Below are 22,810 nucleotides of genomic sequence, written 5' to 3'. Positions count from 1 at the left end.
TGGGTCAACGTGTGGGCATAACCTAAGACCAGTCGCTTATAACAACTTAACCATCTCAGAAAAACAGACAACTAAACCCGGAATAAATTCCATTAAATACCAGTAAATCCTTTCTTGGAACACCCTTCCGTACACCCTAAAAACAGATTTTATCCGTGGATCCAAGAGTCTGTTCTTAAAGTCACTCCATCATTTCAACCAAAAAGTTACGCTTAACTTTATTGTTTACCTTTATAACTGTTTTCTTTATGTTTATGTACATTTTGTAATTTTTTTTTGTGTGTATATTTGCATATGGGTATGTATATATGAATACATTATAATAACTATTTGATCTATATTTTAACTCTTTTAAAAGTCTGTTTTTTAGGTGCAACTTATAAATTTTTGTAAAGTTTTATTTTTATTATTCGACTAGTTTATTTCTTATGTTTTTCTCTTGTCTTTTCTTTATCTTAAAAATATTATCTTATATGCGTATTGTTAGTAAATTCTTTTTTGCAATGACCTTAGTTATTGTAAATAAGAATTTACTTACACGAATAATCTTGATATTATTTGATTGATAAACACTCGAAAAACACGTGTTTTTTTTTCAAAAATACGCTTTGATTGATCAGATTTATAAACATGTTTTTAACACACCACTCTCCGAGTATCAAAGATGTAAACAAAGAGCAAATTTTTGTTAACCTGTTCTTATCAAAGTACCCTATCTGTATGAAGCTATTGACAGCAATTGAATATTTATATTCTTTTGTTCTCTAATACTTCTTAGCCTTTTACAGGCTAAATCCAATTACTTTCATACTTAAAACTTCTTTTGTTGAGATTTTGAATTTTTAAAATCGTGTTGTGACTTGATGTAATTTCATAGTTCATTAAACTTGGAAATTTTTTTTCCTCATTAAAAAAATGAAAATATTAAAAAATTTTCTAATTTCGAATTCAAAACTTCAAATTAACTTAACAAAATTCAACTAATAACTACTAAAAATATAAGTACTAAGATATATATCTATTTTAGGCTAAAAAAATGACTGTGGGTTTAAAGACACCTACAGCAACTAAAGGAGAAGGGATATACCCTACTTCAGATTTTAGTGGCGTGAATGGTAAGGATGATCTAATATCTAAACATGCGTCTTATACTGAATCTTTGAAAGAAATGGAGGTAGATGAGATACTGAAACTTATTGGAGAATTTGGTAGATTTCAGCTATTACTGGTTTTTTTACTTAGTTTGCTAATGGTGCCACTCACCTACCAAATTCTATCAATTACATTCATTGGAATCGATCCTCCTTGGACTTGCTCTCATGTGAACTCTGAATGCAACAGAACAGGTGTCTTTTCTGAAGATGATGAGTTTTACAAGAAAAGATGCTCTATGAAAAGAGAATCATGGAGATTTGTTGAGAGTAAAGAATTCTCAATAGTAACAGAGGTATATCTGAGTTTTATAAGCAAACAAATTTTCCTGAAATTTCAATCTTTAATTTTATATATATATATATATATATATATATATATATATATATATATATATATATATATATATATTTATATATATATAAATAAGCAACATCAACTGATTTCTCAAAATTGTGATTGTTTAATTATTTATATTTGTAACTGCTTTTATTTTTGTTTTCATAGTGGGATTTGGTTTGTGATAGAAAAGCTCTCACTTCTGTTGCCTATAGTGCATTTCAGTTAGGATGTGCAGTTGGTTCCATACTTCTAGGCATTGTGTCTGATAAGTATATGTTATATTTTTAATGGTTTGATTAAAATTTAAACTTAAGTTATATACTAGATAAAAGTTATTAATTAATGTTAAATTTAAAAAAAGGTTGATTGCTTTAACTATAAAAGTTTTGCGTGCTGGAGATTTTTCACTTTTCTTTTAAAAATGGACCAAAATAAAAAAAGTTGTTGTTTTCAAGAACTTTTTCAAGGATTGTAAGTTTTACATAAAGTATAAGCAAATATTTCTTTGAACTTGTGAGATTGTATTGTTAATGTCTTTTTTATATTCATTGTTATTAAATAAATAAAAGTTTTTCTTTACTATCTAGATTTGGTCGAAAACGTCTTTTATTCCCTGCTTGGTTTATAGGTGTAGGAGTTGCATTAGCCAGTGCATTTGTAAAAAACTTCTGGGTGTTTTTAGCCATTCAATTTGTATCAGGAGTTTCACAAGGCGGAGCAGCATTAGCTATTTGGGTGTTAATGACAGAGTTAATAGGTCCAAGTTACAGAAATTATTCTAATCTAATTTGGTTTTCATTTAACATGGCATTATGTTTAATGTCATTGCAAGCATGGGTTATTCAGAAATGGCGTACTCTTGAGTTGATTTTAACTGCACCATATTTGATACTTATTTTTACTTACCAGTGAGTCCATATAAGAGATTTGAAGTCATTGTTCTTATTTATTAAATTTAATGTTTTGAAATAAACTTTTAATTCTTTTTAATTTCTAATTCTATAAGCTAAAATCTGTTTTCTTTGTTTTTTGAAATTACTTTTTGGAATAGTATTGATACAGTTTTTTGTTTATATAATTATGTCTATTTAAGTAATATTGATGTAATTATGATATAATTTTATGATAAAATTTGAATAATTAAAAAAATTTGGGTAATTTATCGCTCTTAATATGTATACTGTTATATGAAGTTTTTTTGAGTAAATATTAAGTTTTTAAAATTTCTTTCTATTCAGATTTGTTCCTGAATCTGTGAGATGGCTTCGTCTAAACAATGATAAATGCAAAGCTGAAATAATTCTTCATAGAGTTGCAAAGTACAACAAGAAACCATGGCCTAATGTACATATTTCAAGTTGTTCAGTAGAATCAAACGAGCTCAAAAGCTCATTTAAATACGTTTTCTATCCATGGCAAATGTTTCTTTCTACTTTAGTTCAGCTTTTTAGTTGGTATGAACTTTTTACTGTGTGCTCAAATGTTTTTTTTTTCATTATTTCTACCTTCTTTTACTTCATAGACCTTTCAACTACTAAACACATATTTAGCAAATGACTTATTCAATGTATTTAAGAAACATTTTGTGCTGTATTCAATTAGTAAAAATAGTTTTCCACGTATAAACTTTGTAATAATAAATAGATTTTAGGTAATTGATTTTTTGGTGCATGCATATATCTATTTGTTTGGTTGTATATTTGAAGAAAAATGTTTCAAAATATTCTTTACTAAATCTATGAAAAGAGTTATGAATGGTTAATTGATGTTTGTTAATAAAAAAAAAAAAATTAATTAGGTGCCTAATAAAAGCAAAGTTGATAAAATTTGGGTGTCCAACTTGTCTGGTTGCTATATAGTACTTATGAGCATGCAGCTTGGATATACAGAATACTAATACAGAATACACTTTTTTCTTATAGTTTTACAAGATATTCTCATACTTTAGTTAAAAAGTAGCCTACTCATTGCAGGACTTCAAATAAATAAAAAGAATCTCAGCCAAAACGTTGATCCAAAATATTTTTTATTTTACTTTTCCTTCATATTGAGTTTCAAGAAAAACTTTTTATGAATTATATTGGAGCAGAGTTTCTCAAGTACCTATTTCCAAAGAGATAGTTACCAGCATTATATCCCATGATAACCTCAAAAAACTTAAAAGTACTGTATCTTGATTCAACTTTTTAAAATAGGAGCCAATGATCTGCTAATGAGGATTGATGATCTGATGATCTGATTATGATGATAATGATCTACAATTCTATCCCCTGAAGCTAATTTTTTTTCTGGAGGTGAGATGAAGTAATAAATTTTAGCTTAATTTAAGCTAAAATTTATTACTTCATCTGCGGGTCTTACTGAAAAGTACCAGCCTATCAAAGACCACATGTTTAGCAAAACTTAGAATGAGGTGCAAAATAGGAACATAGGCTTTTCCATCAATTGTAGATAATCTTTTTTTTTGCTAAGATATCAATTTTAAATCACTATGAGTAATCTTTACTGTTTGCAACATCAAATTTATGCAGTTCATTACAATTACAGAAGCTGTGGGTTAACAGTTTGCTTCCCAAACTTTGTATTTGTTTCGTCTCCCAAGTAATCCTCCCCAAAAGGATTTATGACTTTCTTTCTTCACAAAGTTGTACCATTTTCTGAATACAGATGAACAAGGCAGTTAACTGAAGTGATTGGTTTGCCTTTTACTCAAGAAGTAAATATTATCATCTCTCCTGCCCTTATCTTTTTTTATTCCAATCTGGACATAATAACTGGGGATGTTAAGTATTTACAGTTTTGTGGGTAAAAAATAAAGAATAAAATTTGTTTGCTAGCAAATTAAAATCACGCTAGACATTAAATGGTAGCTCTTCTGCATTTCTCTTGATCAATGTATAATCTTTTTTATAAGTTTTAAAATCAATTTATAATGTTAAAATAGATGAGAAATTGATGTACATGTTTAGATCAATTTATTAATACTCTTTAGAATTATTACTACTATTTTGAATAAATGATAAATTTACAGATCTTGATTGTTATATAATCTCAGATCAGCAATCTTAGATCTGCAAAAAAGTTTTAGATCTTCGAAAAAATCTCAAATCTCCAAAAAAAATCGTATTACATTTTGTGTTAGGTTGTGCATTGGCCTAGTTTACTATGGCATCTCTATTTCTTCAGATAAACTTAGTGGGAATCTCTACACAGACTTTGCCTTGGTCAGCCTTGCAGATATTCCTTCAAACATGATGGTTTTATGGTTATGTAATTAGTAAGACATCTTTATTTTATTTGTATATTTATGAAAATTGATTACTCTTGATTTTTTTTGTATAGGGTAAGGTTACTAATATTGTACCAATGCCTATATTGTACTTTTAATATAACTTGTTATTTTTACAACCCTCAAGAAATTTTTTAACTTATTTTTTATCTTTGCTGAATGAAATTAAGTAGTCAACTGTTTTTTTTTGTCATCCAACTGCATTAAGGCCAGAGTAAGCTCTTGTTGGTTTGTTATTGGAGATTTCTTATTTTAGGTTTTTATGGCTTAGCGTATTTTACTAAAAAAAGCAGGAGATATGATTTGTTCAGTGTACTTATGTTAAAGCATAATTTATCTAAATTCAAAATAAATACTTAGAATTTGAAATAACTTATTTTTAGTTGGCAAATTTTTTAATTAACTGTATGTCAGATTAATTGCGTAAATTTTACCTCAAGGCATGTCCTAAATTGTACCAACACAATCATTCTGACCGCTAAAAAACGCTTGTAAAGTTTAACAAATTCCTTTTGAGATTCCAATTAGAAAAGTATCCATACTTACAATACGAACTTTACCACTGAAACAAAAAAAGAAAAATTCCAGTATTACTCTTGTATTGAAAAGCAGTCCTCAAAAAGATGTACTCTCTAGTTCAGTTTTACCAATATATCAAGGCTGGTGTCATGTTGGCTGTGCAGGTGTTAATCAAAAACAGACACAATATATCTGAAACTTTTGCCAAAAATGTTTTTATGTATTTTATTTTACAATATTTAGTGTGGTTGTTTTTAAAATAGATATAGTATATATTGTTTTACATTATTTAGTATAACTATCTTTAATACCTACCTCCTCTATTCTAATCTTCGCTAATCCATTTGTAAACATATAATTCAAATAAAATTGTGCCATATGTGGTGATACCCGTTTTTGGCATTTTCCAGAAGAAAAAAAAGTTCAAGTTGCATAGAGTTTATTAAATAAAAAACTTCATTTCATTATATTATGGGCAGTTAGGTGTTATGTTATGTTATATCAGAATATTTCCAATTGCTAATTTTATAAAAACCATTCCTTTCAATCAGTTCTTTTAATCCCTTAAATCTAAAATCATAAAATATTTACAAAGCTGTAAAGTAATTGAAATCAAGAAAGTGGTACAATATTGGATTACAATGGTACAATTAAGGATCTAGTTTCCTTAATCATACTCTTAGCGCAATTTTTTTAATTTGATTCTTCGAGACTTAACGCTTTTTAAGTTTTGAGTTTTTTTAATGCCTTTACAACAAACAATCCCTAAATTATGAAATTCAATTGAAAATCCATGTTATCACTCAGTAGATTACCTACATTTTTTAGTTTTGTCTTAGGGGGTACAATATTGGCAACCTTACTCTATACACAGCAGAATATTACTTTTAAAAAAAGTGTATCTATGAAAGAAAAAATTATTTATGTTAAAAAGTAAATTTGACCATTTTTTGACTAAACTCAGGTCATCTCTCTCAGAAAAGAACATTTTATACAGCTGAAGAACAAATGTAAATACTAAAATATATTATATTTTAGTATTTACATTTGTTCTTCAGCTGTATAAAATGAAACATCTTAATGTCCCGGTAAACATTTCTTGATCCACCAAACCTATCCACCCCTACCCACCCCAAACTCACCCCTACCCACCCCAAACCCACCCCAAACCCAACTCTACCCACTCCAAACGCACAAATTTTGTATTACCACATTTTTAAATGTGAAATATGTTTCAAATTGCACCCAGATTGATAAATATGATGTCATTCAAATTAAATCTAGAGTTTTTCTTTGTTGCTGGATCATAAATTACTGTCTGAATTTCTACATAAGTCTCTTTCTGAATTCCTAAGCTATGATGTCCGAGTGAGAACCTAATAAATAGAGATATTTGTCATTAAGATTCCTTTTTTCCGGATGTTTCAAAAGATGTTTATTTGAAATTATAATTTGTTTTACTTGATTTTTTCTTCGAATATTTTATTATTTTATTTGAAATATTAACTGAATCATTAGAACTTAATTGATCATTGTAGTTTTGTTGTTCTCATTGAATTTAAAAATATGAAAATTTTAGTGCTCTGATTCTTATGAGTAGAAAAAATGGTTCAAAAACAAGCAGAAATAAAATGAAATGAAAAATTCTTCAAAATAGTTTGTGGTAAAAATCTCCAGACATGAAAAATTGTTTAAAATCGAAATATCCAGTTTAAAAACCATTGAGATTTTGGTTCTTGATATTGCACGTGTAGCCTTGGTTTTTCACAAATACATGAATGTATTTTTAATCAATATATACTTTTGAAATAACTTAAAAAATTCTTTCTTTAAAAACACTTTTAAATAACATGTATTCATTTTACTTCTGCTTTTAAGCTTTGGACGTAAACGAACAACTATATTATCATCTGTGTTTGGAGAATTGCTTTTTTTAATTTTGGCATTTGTTCCTTCACAACCAGGTGGGTTCAAATTCCCAAAATTTTAAGTTAAAATAATTGTTAATTGTTTTTTTCTTTTTAAATATTTTCATGTTACTTTTAACTGCTATAACATTTTGATAATATGTTAGTTGTTATGTTGAAATAAATTTATTGAGCAATAAGAATTGTTTTAACACTACTAGGAAAGGCCGGTTCTGGCTCATTAACCATAGGTGAACAATTATTTTTTTATTTCGTGTACGTGTATCATTTCATTTAATTTTCAGTTTGATTCAATTTTCTTCAATCTACGCGTAATCATAGACCTGACCCACTTATGCGTCTATTTTCGCAAACTTATTAACTCTTTATTATCAATCCATGAGTTGAATGAATCTGGATATCCATAACACTTTACTAATGATTTGTTCTTTTGTTTATGAATAACTTTTTCAATTCTAAATATTTCTTGATTAGTTTTTTGCATTTCCTTTTCATAAAAAGTGTCTTGTATTTCTTCACCATTATTGTCTGTTATTTTATATGTGGGTGGGTCTGTGTACTGAATTTTTGATTCTGTAAAAATCTCCTCATTCCATCTTGGTGTGTATCATTTTTTAAAATTTGACTTCTTTTTAGTTTTCCTAATTTTATCGTCAATAGAAAATTTCGGATTTGGTCTTTCAGAAACATTTCCATTCAGATTAAACCAGACAATATTCTTATTCTTTTTATCGCCAGCTTCAACTGGAGTCATTTTAATTGAAGAGTGTCTTGTGTTGTTGTAGTTATTTACCATTTCATCTAAAATGTCAATATATTATTTAGTATTATTAGCTGAAAAGTACTTGAACATTTTTTCTTTCATCGTTCTATTCCATCGTTCAACTACACAACTTTTTTTCTTCATTTTCAGTTGAGTATAACTGCACGCCCAACGCTTTCACATGCTTGCTATAAAATTCTTTTCCTTTATCCACCCACATTTTTATGCACCTTCTCTCTTTAAAGATTTTACTTAAAGCACTAGCTACATCAAGACCAGTTTTACTTTTTAATAGTACAATCAATCCGTACTTTGAAAATACATCTATAACCATAAGTATTTTATACCGTTATTGAATTTTGAAAAAGATTGCATGCCAACTAAATCAGCAGCCCATATTTCATCTATATCATTTACAGTAACTTTTTTTCTTCTGAAATGTTGTATAACTGGTTTATGAAGTTCGTTTGCAAGTTCGTCAGTCCATTTTAAGTCCTTTTCACTGATTGTTGGTAGATTTTTTTTGCACCTTTGGTGGAGATGATGGGTTTGATGATACTTCGTTCTATTTTTTCGCGCTGTGTTGGTTTTTTTATCGAGTCCATCTCTTCTACCATCATATTTTCGGCTTCATTTCTCATTTTTTTTTATCTGTAAAATACTTTTAAGCAAGGTTGTGATGGTATGCTGCATTATCCACCCTGTCAACAGGTTTGCTCCAATCTTTATATGCATTAGTAGAAGTGAGCCTTTCGTCTAAGTTGGTGTCAGGACCAGCAAAGTTCATTCCAGGGAGATACATATCTCCAGGGAATTTTGCCCACGATATTTTGAGTTTGTTAGTGACAAAGTTGATCGAGTTGACCAAATCTCCTCCTTTTTTGGATGAAATGAAATTGTTTTTTGTAGTTCTGCAGACGGTGCATGTTCCTTTGAGCATATTTTTATTGTTTTTGCTTATAGAATTTCTTAAGTTTATCGTCTCAGTTCTTTTTTTTTATTTGACACAGTACATTTTATTTCATAAATATAAAATTTATTTTCGTAATAAAAATGGACATCATTGATTTGTCATGGAATATAAATAAAAGTAAAAGAAATAATAACAAGTCATTACCTAAAAGTATACGAGGTATAATTGTTGAAAAGTCTGGATGCGGAAAAACGACCTTGCTATTGAATTTGCTTTTGAAACCAGGATGGTTTGATTATAAAAACTTGCAAGTTTTTGGAAAATATCTTTTTCAGCCAGAGTATAAAATTCTGAAGCGATCGTTCGAGAGAAAATTGCCAAAAGATGTCATTCTTGAACTGTTCAAAGTTCAAAATGAGATTGAAAAATTAGATGTGAGTACGGATTTCATCATCGAGGAAATTTCAAAAAAATTGAGTAACAAAACTGACATCGAGTGCCAGTTTTTTGAGACGGCTGAAGATGTGCCAGATCCTCAAAATCTTGATGCGAATAAAAACAATTTGATGATATTCGACGATTTACAGCTGACAAAACAAAACAAATGTGAAAACTATTACATTAGGCAAAGATACTCGAATATTGATTGCTTCTATTTAGCTCAAAACTATTTCATGCTTCCAAGACAAACGATAAGAGAAAATACAAATTTTATTTGTTTGGTTTCCTCAAGATTCTAAGAATGTGGATCATTTTTATAGAGAGCATGTTTTGGGTGACATGAAAAAAGAAGAGTTTAGAAGGTTTTGCAAACAGTGTTGGTCAGAGCCTCACGGATTTGCAGTGATTGATTTATCCTCTAAAAAAGATAATGGAAAATATTGAAGCGGATTTGAGACTTTTTATATTCCAGAATTGTAATGGCTCAGCGCTTAAGAAAAAAAATCTTGCTCTATAAAAAAATGTCAGGATTTTGGTTATTAGCAACTTCAAAAGAAAGAAGAATTAAAAGCTACTTTGAAAAACCAATCGAACTTGATCCATACAAAAATTATGAGATGGCTTTAGTGGGGTTAGAGACTTATCACAGCTTTCCAAATATAGGCTCTACAAACAATAATTATATTTATAGTCCAAATGCAGGTGAACAAATATATACCATATACGTCCCAGAAGGAAGTTATGAAATTCAGGAATTAAATGGCTATCTTGAGCGTGAAATGGATAAAAACCCAATTTATATTCCGGACGGAGTAGTCATTGGTACAAATTTGAGTATGTTGAGAGCTACTTTGAATTTTGCCAAACCCAGTAATGATTAAGGAACAAACTATGAGGTTTATTTTAATGTGAATAACAGCGTAGGTCCACTTCTAGGATTTACTTCTGTTGTTGTAGCTAAGGATGGTAATAAAAGTTCAATAATATATAAACATATAAATATATAAATATATAAATATATAAATATATAAATATATAAATATATAAATATATAAATATATAAATATATAAATATATAAATATATAAATATATAAATATATAAATATATAAATATGTAAATATATAAATATATGAATATATAAATATATAAATATATAAATATATAAATATATAAGTATATAAATATATAAATATATAGAGACTAAAGATCCAAATGATGATAAAAAATATTATCAGTCAGACTACTATGAGTCTGAGGGTCCAGTTTGAATCGATAAAGTGTCAACGGTAAGAGTTACAAACGATATTATAGGATCGTCTTATATAAACGGAGAAACTACATACGATATTTTTTCTTTTTATCCGGAAGTTCCTCCAGGATATAATGTTGTTGAAAAACCTCTTCATTTGATATACTTGCCGATAGTGGTGAGTAAAATTTGTAGCATGGAGACACGAATTGTAGATCAAAAAGGGAGGTTGATGAATTTTAGAGGAGAGGATATTATCATAATACTTCACATCAGAGAAAGGATATCCTCCATTTTGTACGAGATTATTTCAAACAATGCTTTTTTGAGGTAAAATTCTTTAAAAGAATTACTGTTAAAGTTCTTTACACTTGTTTATTTACGTATATACGAAAATATTAAAGTGAATATTCCACAAAGAGAGGCTGAAAAGATAAAAAAGACGGTTCAGTCAGGTGGAGCAACAACAATAAGACTTTCAAATCAGGATCTATACGGAGAGCACGTGCTCTCAGTGACGAAAGCTCAGTTGAAAAAAATTTTAGATGCGTTTAAAAGCGGAACTGGAGTAGAAATAAAATTGAGTAAAAAACAGATTATGCACAATTCAAAAGTAGAAGAAGGATTTATAGGAGCTCTTCTTCCTTTTATTGGTGCTATTAGTAGAACTCTTCTATCAAGTGTCATTCGATCATTAGCAACTGGATTATTGGCAGGAGTCAGTTCGTCTGCCGGTTCTGCTATGGTTGATAAAATTGCAGGTAGAGGAGTAGTGTATATGAAAAAAAATGGAATAGGAATGAAAATAACGGCAATAGGATCAGGTTTGTTTTTGAGACCTTGGGTGAAGAGTGATTCTATAGGTGGAGATGGATTGTTTATTAGAAGCGGAAGAGGTTATGAATTTGTTGGGTCTGGTTTATTGCTAGAACCCAATTCTCAATTTTCTAGCATTCCTTTTTTTGAATTTAATTATTTGAGTTAAAAATTTCTTTACATTATAAAATGTTAAGAAATAATTCAGCACTTCATAAATTTTCAAGGGGAAAGGAAATGGATTTGAAACATCGAAAGATGTTTAGGCAGTACAGTCATGCTTTTCAAAATTACATGAACTTTTTAGAGATTTAAAAAAAAAAATTCTTTAAAGTATGATAATTTAGAGTTCCCTTCTGTTTTTTCAAACGGAGTGTTTGAGATTTTCTCTCAAAAAGATATTAAACTAAACAAACTTGAGCATAGAAAGATTTCTCTTATGGTAGGGATAAATATTTATAGTGGAGCAGCATTAGTTACGTTAAGGGAGGGGATAAAAGCAAAGCTGGAATATTTTAATCATGATATGATTATTGCAGAATCAACGAACAATATTGTCATGGAAATTCACAACAGCAAAAATGATGTTATTGTAAAAAAAGGGGAGAGTCTTTGTTTTATCAAATTTCTAAAATAAAATAAAATTTCTTTATCTTTATAAAATGGAATATAATTCGTGCGACATTAATAAAAAAAATCTATAAAGGGCATAATTACCGTCTTCAAAAAATAAGCGAGATACAAAAAGAGATTCAATCTGAGAAGGAGAAAAGATTGATGCTGAATAAAAAGTATCATCGAGCTGTAAAAATCATCTCTTCTATCGATAGCGCATTAGAAGCGGGAAGTGTTGCGCTTGGAACAATCGGATTGGGATTTTTAACAACAAAATTGCATCTTCAGTGGTGATTGCATGTGAGAGTGTAGCTTTAGGAGCATGGTTTTTATCGATTGTTGGAGGGCAAGTCAACAAAAAGCTGACTTTAAAAGCAGAAAAGCACGAAAAAATTAAAGTTTTAGCAGACTCAAAGCTTAACACCATTAGCGACTACATTTCAAAATCGCTAAATGATGGAAATGTGAATGACAGCGAGTACGAGCTGATCCTTGGAGAGCTTCAAAAATTTAAATCCATGCTTGAAGATATTAGAACAAAAGTGAGCGGTCCGATAGATGACATTACTAAGGAGTCGCTGATCAACCAAGTGAGAAAAGAGGCCATTAAGACGTTTCAAAATATGTTCAACAAGAAAAAAAATGTAGTGTATATGAATAGAATGTCAAATGATAACGCTAAAGAGCAACCATAAGGATCAAACAAAAAACATTTATGTTTTGTGTTTTTTTATTTTGTTGATATAATAAAAAAAATGTCGTTTTTAAAAATACATGACGCTGAAAAAAGAGAAAAACTTGTAAAATATCTAATTGAGATGAGGAGGAAGATGATACTGCAGAATAGCATCAATGATAATATGGCTGATGTCACCTTTCAAGCAGACATAAAGAAAATGTACAAGCCGTTGATTGATACCAATGAAATGGTGAAAGAAGACTTGAAAAAGCTAACTGATAAATTCTTTGAAAGCACTCAGCTTGCTTTGCATTTACCGTCAAAAATACCAGCCAAAGAGATAACTTATAATTACAGCACGATGAATATCGGTAAAATTGCATCTTATTACTTTTCAAACTACGCTTCTAATAAAAATAGTTCAGACAAAACATTTGGAATTCATTCGAAAGATGGAAAAATATACATCGGAAAAGATGAAATATCGGTTGATGACAATGACATTGTTATTGGTGATAATACTTACAAAGGTACAAAAGGGCCTTGGGAACTCATCACAAGATTCAATCCGGATCAGAGTGTGTACAACGAAGAGTATCTCAAAAATTACAAGATTATACTTTTAGAGACGGATGCAATTGGATCTGAAGCAAATCCAAACAAGCCGAAAGCGTCTAGAAGCGAGAAGTATGAAAAAATAATAGCTCCAATTTGGAGGAGTGAGAAGTTTAAAATTAAGGGTAAAAAAGGGTCAGGTGTAATTATTCTTCCAAGCGATCCTGACGCACTTGTTAATAAGTTGCAGATGAGACTCGCTGCATGGCATGCTGGAAATACAGCATCTAGAAATGAAGCGGTAGCCATATGCGATGAGCTTCTAAGGCAAAAGTTGATCAATAGAGAGGAGTACAAAGCAATACGAAATATTTTGCGATAAAGTTGCTGAGCCTGTGTGTGATAAACAGGTGAGAAAAAATATATATGCTTTATAAAAATGATCATTTATAACAACAAGAGGTATACAAAGAAACATGTTGTTGGTGGAAGTGGAATTATCGATACGATTAAAAACTTCTTAAAAAGAGCTGTAGCGATAAGGGCATACAAATCTTCAATGGCTTTACTCAATAGAGTTGCTGCGAGTGAGTTGGGAAGAGAAGCGATCACTGCTGCAAAATCAGCTGGAAAAGAGTTAGCTTCTTCTGCCATATCCACTGCTAAAGACGTTGCCATCGATAAAGGGAAGAAAGCGATCGAGAAAGTGTATTCGATGACTGGAACAGCGAAACCGGAAAACAAAATTGCAGAGGAGCCCATTTCATCGAGCATGTTGAAAAACAGCGCCTATGTTGATCCTATGACGGAAATATACAATTCAATGTTTAAAGGATCGTCGATAAAACCGGCAAAAAAGATGTCGTAGGAAAATGGCATTCGAATTTAAGGCATTGTAAAAATGGGAAAGGGAATGATGAGGGTAAGAAATTCAAAAGAATTCCTGATAAAGTTATTATAAATTTTTTTTAGAAAATTCTTTTAAATTTTTTATATTTCGTATATAAAAAAAGTCAACTTCTGAAGTAATAATTACAGAAATCCCAACTGTCGATGAGGGAATAGAAAGATTTGAGTTTCATGAATACGACTGGAGAAATAAGAATTAATGTTGAACAACAAGACTTTACACTTCCATCTGAAGGATACATAGAAAGAAGGCTTCTCAAAGCCGATGAAACATCTTATGCTGATGCAGATTCAATGACTCTTGCACACAATGGAATGATGGACTTGTTCAGTCAAATACCATATCAATTATCTAATCAAGAAGTAGAAACAGTTTACAGTCCAGGGCAGGCTACTACAATGTTAGGATTTCTAAAATATCCGATTGATTTTCAATTGTCTGAAGGAATGAATCAGCTGTGGTATAAAGACAAATCACTTCTCACTGATAACGCTGGATTTGCTATGAGACAAAACTACATCATTAAGAGGCCTACCATTAAAGTACATTTTTGGATTCTGCGATGATTATGATAAAGCGATTTACGGATTTAAATACACGCTTACTCAAGAGCGATGAAGATGCGATTTATAGAGGTAAAATGCAGGTGCTGGAAAAATAGAGTTGAGCAAATTGTCATTGTTTATGCCACACGTCACTCCATCTTTAGAGGAAAAACAAAATCTTGAAAATGTCATTTTAAATAAAGGGGATTTATACGTAGCATACAGATCGAGGCAGTGTGATATAACAGTCATACCTAGATCATATACATTCAGTTGGAGGCTTAGCAGTAGATCAGCTTCTGAAAAACCAAGATACATCATTGTTGGATTCCAAACAAATAGAGATGGATCACAAGTTGCAAATCCGTCAGTATTTAATCATTGCAACTTGAAAAACATGTATGTCACTCTCAATCAAGAGAGGTTCCCTATTACAACTTTTCATTCCCCAACAATCAATTCTCAAGAGCCTATAGAGATGCATTCACTTTTGATAACAAGTATTATGGAACTAACGAGCTAATCACACAGCCTGCCTTGTCTGTTTTGGACTACAAAACTATTTGCCCACTCATGGTATTTGATGTGAGCAAGCAATCGAAAAGATTGAAATCCTCAGTGGTGGATGTGCAAATAAAAGCTACATTTAATAGTAATGTTGAGGCAAACACTCATGCCTTTGCCATTGTCATTTCTGACAGAATGATGCAGTTTAAATCAGACGAAAATAAAATGAACATTGTTTATTAGTTTGTCATAAAATAAATTGAGTTAAAGAAATTTTTTTTCTTTTCATAATAAAAATGAGATATACGAAAAAGGATTTGAAAAAATTATTAAAAGAAAACGGTATTTCTAAAACGTCAGACAGTTTAGTAGCGCTGTTAACGATTGCTATTAAAAATAATTTGATAGACAAAAATTTGGTGATGGAAGATGTAAAAGAAGAGAAGGACAAGAGATCAGTTGGAAGACCGAGAAAAGTAAAAACTGAAAAAGTAAAAATAGAAAAAATCATTGACCCAAAGTATGAAAGGCTGAGATTGATTAGAAAAAAGCCTGTGACTGTGAGAATGACTAACTCTGAAACAGGAGCGGTTATTGAGTACAACTCTTTGTACAAAGCGATTAAAGAGACGGGACACGGTTGGAAGTATTTTTTAACAAGAAAAAGTTAAAAAATTGAAATGATGTAGAAAAAATCTTGCTCTATAAAAAATGGAAAATAAAAATGTTAAAGAGTTGCGACAAATTGCAAAAGAGAAGAGAATAAAGAATATTTACAAAATGCGTGAGGATGATTTTGTTAGACCTTAAACAATACATCATCTCAAAGGAGCATACTTTTATGGGCTCTGCGTATATGATCCGCGTCCTGTAAGACACAACATATTAGACGAGCCTGTTCCATCATCAGCTTCATCACCTGTTTTAGTACCTGTTACTACTGAATTATTTTCAAGGTTGGCGACAGCTGTAAGAAATGTATCGTTGTACGTTGTCAACAGTTATAACGATGTTGCCAATAGGATAAATCCGTACGTCCCAGAGGTGGTTAAGAAAAAAGTGAGCGACACAGGAAGCGAAATCAAAAAAAGAATAGTCTCTCAAATCGCTCGTATTCAAAACTGCCTACAAGACACAAATAAGATAAGACAAGTAAGATTGAGTTTAAATTAGTAAAGCATGCTGTGAATCGTTTTCGTAAACATTTTTCGTATGAAGTCAAAGACGAGCAGCATGACGTCTCTTCATTCTTAAACTTGGCTAGAGAGGGAGCAATAAAAATACTGAGAGAAAATAGAAATAAAAAAGTGTTCAGTGTTCTAACATGTGAGATGGAACACATTAGCATTTTAATTGGAGAGTCAACAACTCGAATTGTCCCTTTTTCATCTAACTCTGGAATTGTGTTAGAGTCGACTGATTTGGAAAAGTTTTATGATAGAGTGAACGAAACAATCATGGAAAACATGACAAAGTACAACATTTTGGGATCGAATTGCAGAGTTTCTGCCATCATGAAGATGGATATAAACATGATTGGTTACAATTCAATCACTGCAAGGTCTTACATTACTCTCGACACTTTTCTATCTAGCAAAAAGGCAATTATCAACATGATCAACAAAGACAATGAATGCTTTAAATGGTGCATTACAAAGGCTTTGAACATGAAAGATAAAAACCAAGAGAGAATTGATGAAGATCTTTTTGAAAAGTCGAAAGAGTTGAATTGGAAAGACTTGGAATTTCCAGTGTCAATCCATCAAATCAAAAAGTTTGAGAAAAATAATGAAGATATAAGCGTCAATGTTTTTGGATATGAAAATAAATCGATCTACCCTTTGAGAATATCAAAATTTAGTTCTAGAAAGAATCAAGTCGATTTGCTTCTCATTTAAAACGGGGAGACGAATCATTGTTGCTTAATCAAAAGTTTGAGTCGATTAATATCCTCACAATCATCCATACTATTGCAGAAATTGTTTGCAGGGACTAAAGTCTGAAGAAGCGCTATCCAAGGATATAACCTATTGCAACGCACACAGTTCTGTTAGAATCGAATTTCCTAAAAAGAATTCAGCAATGTAGTTCAGCCATAAAGAAAGATCGATGAGAGTGCCATTTGTTGTATATGCTGATTTTAAGAGTTTTATTACATCGATCAACACATGCATCCCTGATCCTAACAAATCTTATACTAAGCAGTACCAAAAGCATACGCCAAGTTTATTCTGCTATTATATAAAATGTTTTGATGAAAAAGTCTATAAAAGAAACCCAGATGATCATTACCTATGAGGATAGAAAAGGATTTAATGCTGCAACAGTGTGCCGCATTTGTGGAGAAGATCTTGAAAATGACAAAGTACGTGACCACTGCCATATTACAGGAGAGTATAAAGATGCTGCTCATAACCGTTGTAATACAAAATATAAAATTCCTAAATTCTTTCCTGTTGTGTTTCACAACTTGTCAGGTTATGACAGTCATTTGTTCATCAAGAAACTTTTAGGAGGTAAACTAAATTGCATCCCCAACAATGAAGAAAAGTACAGCTTTTCTAAAGAAATTAAAGTTGGTGAGTTTGAAAAAGAGGGTAAGGTGATTGAAGTAAAACAAGAGTTAAGATTCATCGACAGTTTCAGATTCATGGCTTCCAGTTTAGACAGTTTATCCAAAAATCTTATAAAAGAGCAATGCAAGAATATTAGCAGTTAGTTTTCTGGAAAGCAGTTTGATTTGTTGCTTAGAAAAGGTGTGTACCCTTACGATTGGGTTGACTTGATTGATAACTCTCTGAAACGTAATTGCCTCCAAAAGAGTCGTTCTTCTCTAAACTCAGCGATGAAGGAATAAGCGATGAAAACTACTCACAAGCCAAAACGGTATGGGATGAGTTTCATTGCAAGACATTTAGGGACTATCATGACTTGTACAATGTGTCTGATGTGCTGATGCTAGCAGCACATCATTCTACTGCAAAGATTGCAAAGATTGTTTACTCAGTAAAAAAGAGCAGGTAAGGAGCATGAGCGTGATAAGATCCAATTTACATGAAGTATACACAGAAGAAATTAACAAGCTAGCACTCAGTGCAGATGAAGATAAAAGAGTATCTTGGAAGATGGAGTACACACGTTGGCGTATGGACATTACAAATTAAAAAATCATGATTTTTTTAAAAAAAAACAAAATAAAAAATGAGTAACAAATTTGTTAATGTAGAGGGAATAATCTTGCCTCTAACAAACTTTCAACTGATAGAGGCAGCAAAAAAGCTAAAAATAAAAAACTTTAAAGGCGTTTTTGTAAGAGATGAGCTAAAACAAAGGTAAGGAATAAAGAATGTGGAATAGTCAATACAGGAGATTCAAGCACTAGCGGTTTTTTATTGGATCTGATGGCGAAAAGATGGGGATGAAAAGTACAGCTTCGACTCTTACGCCCAACCTCCTCCCATCGAGCTCGTAGACTACTTGAAAAGTCCAGTTCATTAAAATAGTGAAAGAGTTCAGTTTGGTGAAACTTCTTTCTGCGGACACTTGTGTTTACACGTCTTGAAAAAGCTTGATGAAGGGTATGAATTTCAAAGCGTTGTCAACACGCTTTAGTGATGATTTTTTAATAATGAATTTCACTTGCGAAATTTAAAAAACTTGCATATACAAAAAATGATTGACAAATTCGGTAGAACAGAAATGGGAAGATATTACTATGATATGCTCACACCCACACTGGCTAATAGTATGTTTATAAGAACAGACGGTTCAAGCACTATCACTGAAGACATTGATTTGAACTCTTTCAAATTGATTAACGTGGCGGAACCCGTCAACTCGCATGACGCCGCCACTAAAAATTACGTCGACACACATTCAACAACTGGTCCTGAGGAACCACTTCAGATCTAGATTTGAACTTTCACATATTGGTCAATGTGAATGAACCTTCAAGCTTGCACGATGCTGCTACAAAAAACTATGTAGATATAAGTACAAGTATGTGTATAAAAACAAATGGATCTAGCACGATCAGTGGCGACCTAGATTTGAACTCGTACAAATTGATCAACGTGTCTGATCCGATCAATTTACATGACGCCGCTACAAAAAATTATGTTGATAAAAATGCAGCTTCAGGAATAGGCAACATAACTACTGATGTCAATTTAAATTCACACAAGTTGACAAATGTGTTAGATCCTACAAACTTGCAAGATGCTGCTACAAAAAGCTACGTTGAAGTTTCATCACAAAAATCTAACTTTTTAGGACTAGTTCCAAGTTCAAGCTTTTCATGCTTAGGACTAAAGTTGCAAACTATAGTAGGAGGACTACCTGATGCAGTTACAGTTTTCAACTATTTAGAAGGTTCTGGAATTTTAAGAAGGTTATGGTATCAATGGAACTGTCACAAACGGGTTGTCCGTTCCTGGAAATGTTCATATTAGAATATTTGCAGATGGAGAGATTGGAGCTGGAAATTATTCAGAAACTACAGAAGGTATTGGTACTGACACACTGCTGAAGCTTGCGACTTGCTGTTCTCCGCTCTCGGAGGACCATTTTATGTAAACTCTTTGCAAGGTTGCAACGTATACAACACTTTGGGAGGATATTTTACACTTGACATGCCATTTAGAACAAGCTTAGCCATACAATTATTTAACAAAACAGCTTCACCAATAACATACTGGATTCAACCCTTCATAACAACATTAATCACAATCCCACCGTTAATCTCATCCATTAAACTTAAGAACATTTTGATATTTAAGCACAACTTACGGAAACAAGTATGTGCTTCTAAACTCTACAGGAAAGGGTAATGGTGTTTATTTAAAATATATAAGAGTACACATCATTGGAGCATCTGGAAACTGGTGGGAATCAAGATTAAGAATTTACGATGGAAATTTACCTCCTGGAAATCGTACTGTAATCAGTCCTTGGATACCCTATATGCAAGCAATTACACTCACTTTGTTGGGTATGATAACGACAGCAAGTGAATTTTTTCATCATCTGGATTGAAAGATTTTTACTTATCCTCGTGAAATGGTTCAAACATAAGCTCGTTCAACAACAAGTCGTCATGATTATTGTACCAATCTAATGCTTCAATTGCTTCAACAACCACCATCTCGTTTTATAGAAATTTTGGAGAAGCTGACGCTATGCCTAGTGTTTCTACTGAGAGAAGGCTATTCATCACATTAAACTCTGGGGACGCCCAAGTGGGTCAATTACTGCTTGGTCAGGTCTATTATTACTGCTTGGTCAGGTCTATTATTACGCGTAGATTGAAAAAAATTGAATCAAACTGAAAAAAATTACAAAAAAATAAATGAAAAAAAAAATGACGTCACGATATGAAAAATTGAAAATATAAAATTTTACTTTTTCTATTCATCACGTCACGAATTATGAAGAAGAAATAATTAAATGACATGATATGGCGTACACGAAATAAAAAAGTAATGGTTCACTTATGATTAATGAGCCAGAATTGACCTTTCCTAGTAGTTTTCAGATTTTTTTTTCTCCTCTAAACAAGTGTTTTTAATTTTTCTAACAACTTTTGCTTTATAGTTTACACATGGATAAGAATTTTAATAGGTATAACAGGAAAGCTCCTGGTAAACCTTTCCTTTAACGCCATGTATATTTGGTCAACTGAGCTTTTCCCAACTTCTGTAAGGTAATCTATTGCTTCTCTGATACAAGTTTATTACTTTTATGAAACCACTTTTACGTGTTTAATAAATAGTTTTTTGTGCAGATCCAAAGGCTTCGGTGTTTGTTTAACTATAAATATTATTGGTGCTGCTTTATCCCCATGGGTCAGTCAGTTCTTAGGGTATGAGTATCGTTTACTGCCATTTATAGTAATGGGTGGATCACTTATACTCTCAGGTTTGTTTTGCTGCTTGTTATCAGAAACTAAAGGCAAGTCTACTCTTGAAACTGTCGAAGAAGTCCTGGAATCTGCGTTATGAATACATAATCTTGTTTGAATTCTATAAAATAGCTTCCCATATGGTGTCTTGGCAACTCAATCCTAATAGAAATCAATATATAATTATATTAGCATTGAATAGTATAAAAATAAACTTCTGGATATAAAATAGGAAGTGTGAAATTAAATAATAAAGTGATTAAATGAATATTCATTTCAATATTTACATAAAATTTTTTAAAACTGTAATAAAATTATAAATATAAATTTGTAAAAAATGATAAATAAAACGTTAAGTTTTCTATAGGCTCGTGATAAGCAACCCTGTTAGCACATCTCCTATTTAAAATGATCAACTTTTTAAAAATGCTCACAACCTAAAGAATCAACACGCTGAGAGCATTTTTTGCTCATACTTTTCCAAAGTGTTTTGAAGATGGATGCGATGAATTTGCTGTAAATTTACTCAATATATTTCGCTTTAACACGATTTATCCTTGAGAACCTCGACTCTTAAGACGTAGGAGCATCTCATTTTAAACCATTTTTATTTAAGAGTGATAATCACTTAACTTTCTTAAAAGCGATCGAGTTTTTAATTGCTTTTTTATCAACTGTTCGTTTCTTTATTATGGATTTTGACAATTTTATAGTTCAATAACAGTTAATGCAGAATGCATTATAATTAATGCAGATTTTTAATTTAATGCAGAATATTTTGTGATATAATAATTTAACTTCAAATTTTTTTAAACTCAAATAACTTAATGCAGAATATATTCTAGACAATTTTTAGATCAACGTTGACGTTTGAAAAATAAATTATATATTGTACAGATATAGCCGACGATATTGTACAGATTATATATTTGAAAGGTCGTTGCCTGTGTTTTCTTTTTGTATTTGGTTAATTTAAAATGGGTAAATGTTTGAGCTGAGTGTTTGATTTTTATTCTTACTTTTTAATAATATTGCATTTAAATTTTTCATGATATTTTCTAAACTTATCTTCCATCATCAGTTTTAAAATCAAATTTTGCTTAAAAACGAGAAACAATATTGCGCGTAAGGTTATACGAAACACTATGAAAATCTGCATTTTTATGATTAGAAAATTTATACAACAATTATTTTTGTAAACTTGTCGCAGTGTTGTAGTTTTTTTTATAAATGCAATTTGATTGTTAAAAAAGCTTGAATGTTTTCTATTTATATGTGTTATAGTTTTTGTATTGAAATTAGTCAGAGCTTAAGTTTTGTTAAGCTGACTCTCGTAAATAATTGTTAATCATTCCTCTATGTTGAATAAATTACAGCAATTTACTTTAATTCTTTCTTAACCCAGTGGGCACACGGCGGAATAAAGACGTCTTATGTACGTTCACTTCACGTCCTCTCGATTTAAAGACAATCTGAACCATAACAAAGCGTCTTATGAACGTCTTTTTCTTGTCCGTCCCGAAAATGTAACGAAATAATTAAATTGATTGCTATTACTTTTCATTACCTTCTTTGAACGTTTTATAGACGGCTTTTTCGCGCCTGCAAGTGCGAAAAAGCATGGATTTCAAAAATGGCGATTCTTACACTTGGATTCGAGTATTTTTTTTTTATTTATATGCTATC

At 31.1% G+C, this 22,810-nt stretch overlaps 1 protein-coding gene across 4 annotated transcripts; it reads left to right on the top strand.

Moving 5' to 3' along the window:
* Positions 1 to 936: 936 nt before the first annotated feature.
* Positions 937 to 22,117, top strand: LOC149892799 (solute carrier family 22 member 15-like). Of its 4 annotated transcripts, XM_090070961.1 has the most exons (8): positions 1,029 to 1,447; positions 1,660 to 1,763; positions 2,082 to 2,402; positions 2,733 to 2,948; positions 4,637 to 4,771; positions 7,181 to 7,266; positions 20,818 to 20,926; positions 21,008 to 22,117. In XM_090070961.1, exons 1-8 carry the CDS (start codon positions 1,037 to 1,039, stop codon positions 21,222 to 21,224), a joined length of 1,599 nt encoding a protein of 532 aa, XP_089927087.1. In that variant the 5' UTR covers positions 1,029 to 1,036; the 3' UTR covers positions 21,225 to 22,117. The 4 variants fall into 4 exon arrangements, with proteins under 4 accessions (XP_089927102.1, XP_089927109.1, XP_089927087.1 ...); XM_090070969.1 differs by lacking the exon at positions 7,181 to 7,266 and having other exon boundaries at positions 21,008 to 21,128; XM_090070983.1 differs by lacking the exons at positions 7,181 to 7,266; positions 20,818 to 20,926; positions 21,008 to 22,117 and having other exon boundaries at positions 1,026 to 1,115; positions 1,243 to 1,447; positions 4,637 to 5,365.
* The last annotated feature ends 693 nt before the right edge of the window (positions 22,118 to 22,810 follow it).

The sequence above is a fragment of the Hydra viridissima genome, unplaced genomic scaffold (assembly GCF_058129835.1).
Source record: "Hydra viridissima isolate aposymbiotic clone 2 unplaced genomic scaffold, HvirCarnegie_v1 scaffold_1, whole genome shotgun sequence".
Classification (NCBI taxonomy): Eukaryota; Metazoa; Cnidaria; class Hydrozoa; order Anthoathecata; family Hydridae; genus Hydra; species Hydra viridissima.
The sequence above is the reverse complement of the archived record's forward strand: the minus strand, read 5'-3'. Positions and strand labels throughout refer to the sequence as shown.

What these genes read in the sequence shown, in the direction of transcription:
- LOC149892799 (XM_090070961.1), top strand. Translation starts at nt 1,037, where the DNA reads ATGACTGTGGGTTTAAAGACACCTACAGCAACTAAAGGAGAAGGGATA. An exon ending in AATTCTCAATAGTAACAGAG is followed by an intron (nt 1,448 to 1,659) that starts GTATATCTGAGT and finishes TTGTTTTCATAG; the next exon opens with TGGGATTTGGTTTGTGATAG. An exon ending in CTTTTCCCAACTTCTGTAAG is followed by an intron (nt 20,927 to 21,007) that starts GTAATCTATTGC and finishes TTTTTTGTGCAG; the next exon opens with ATCCAAAGGCTTCGGTGTTT.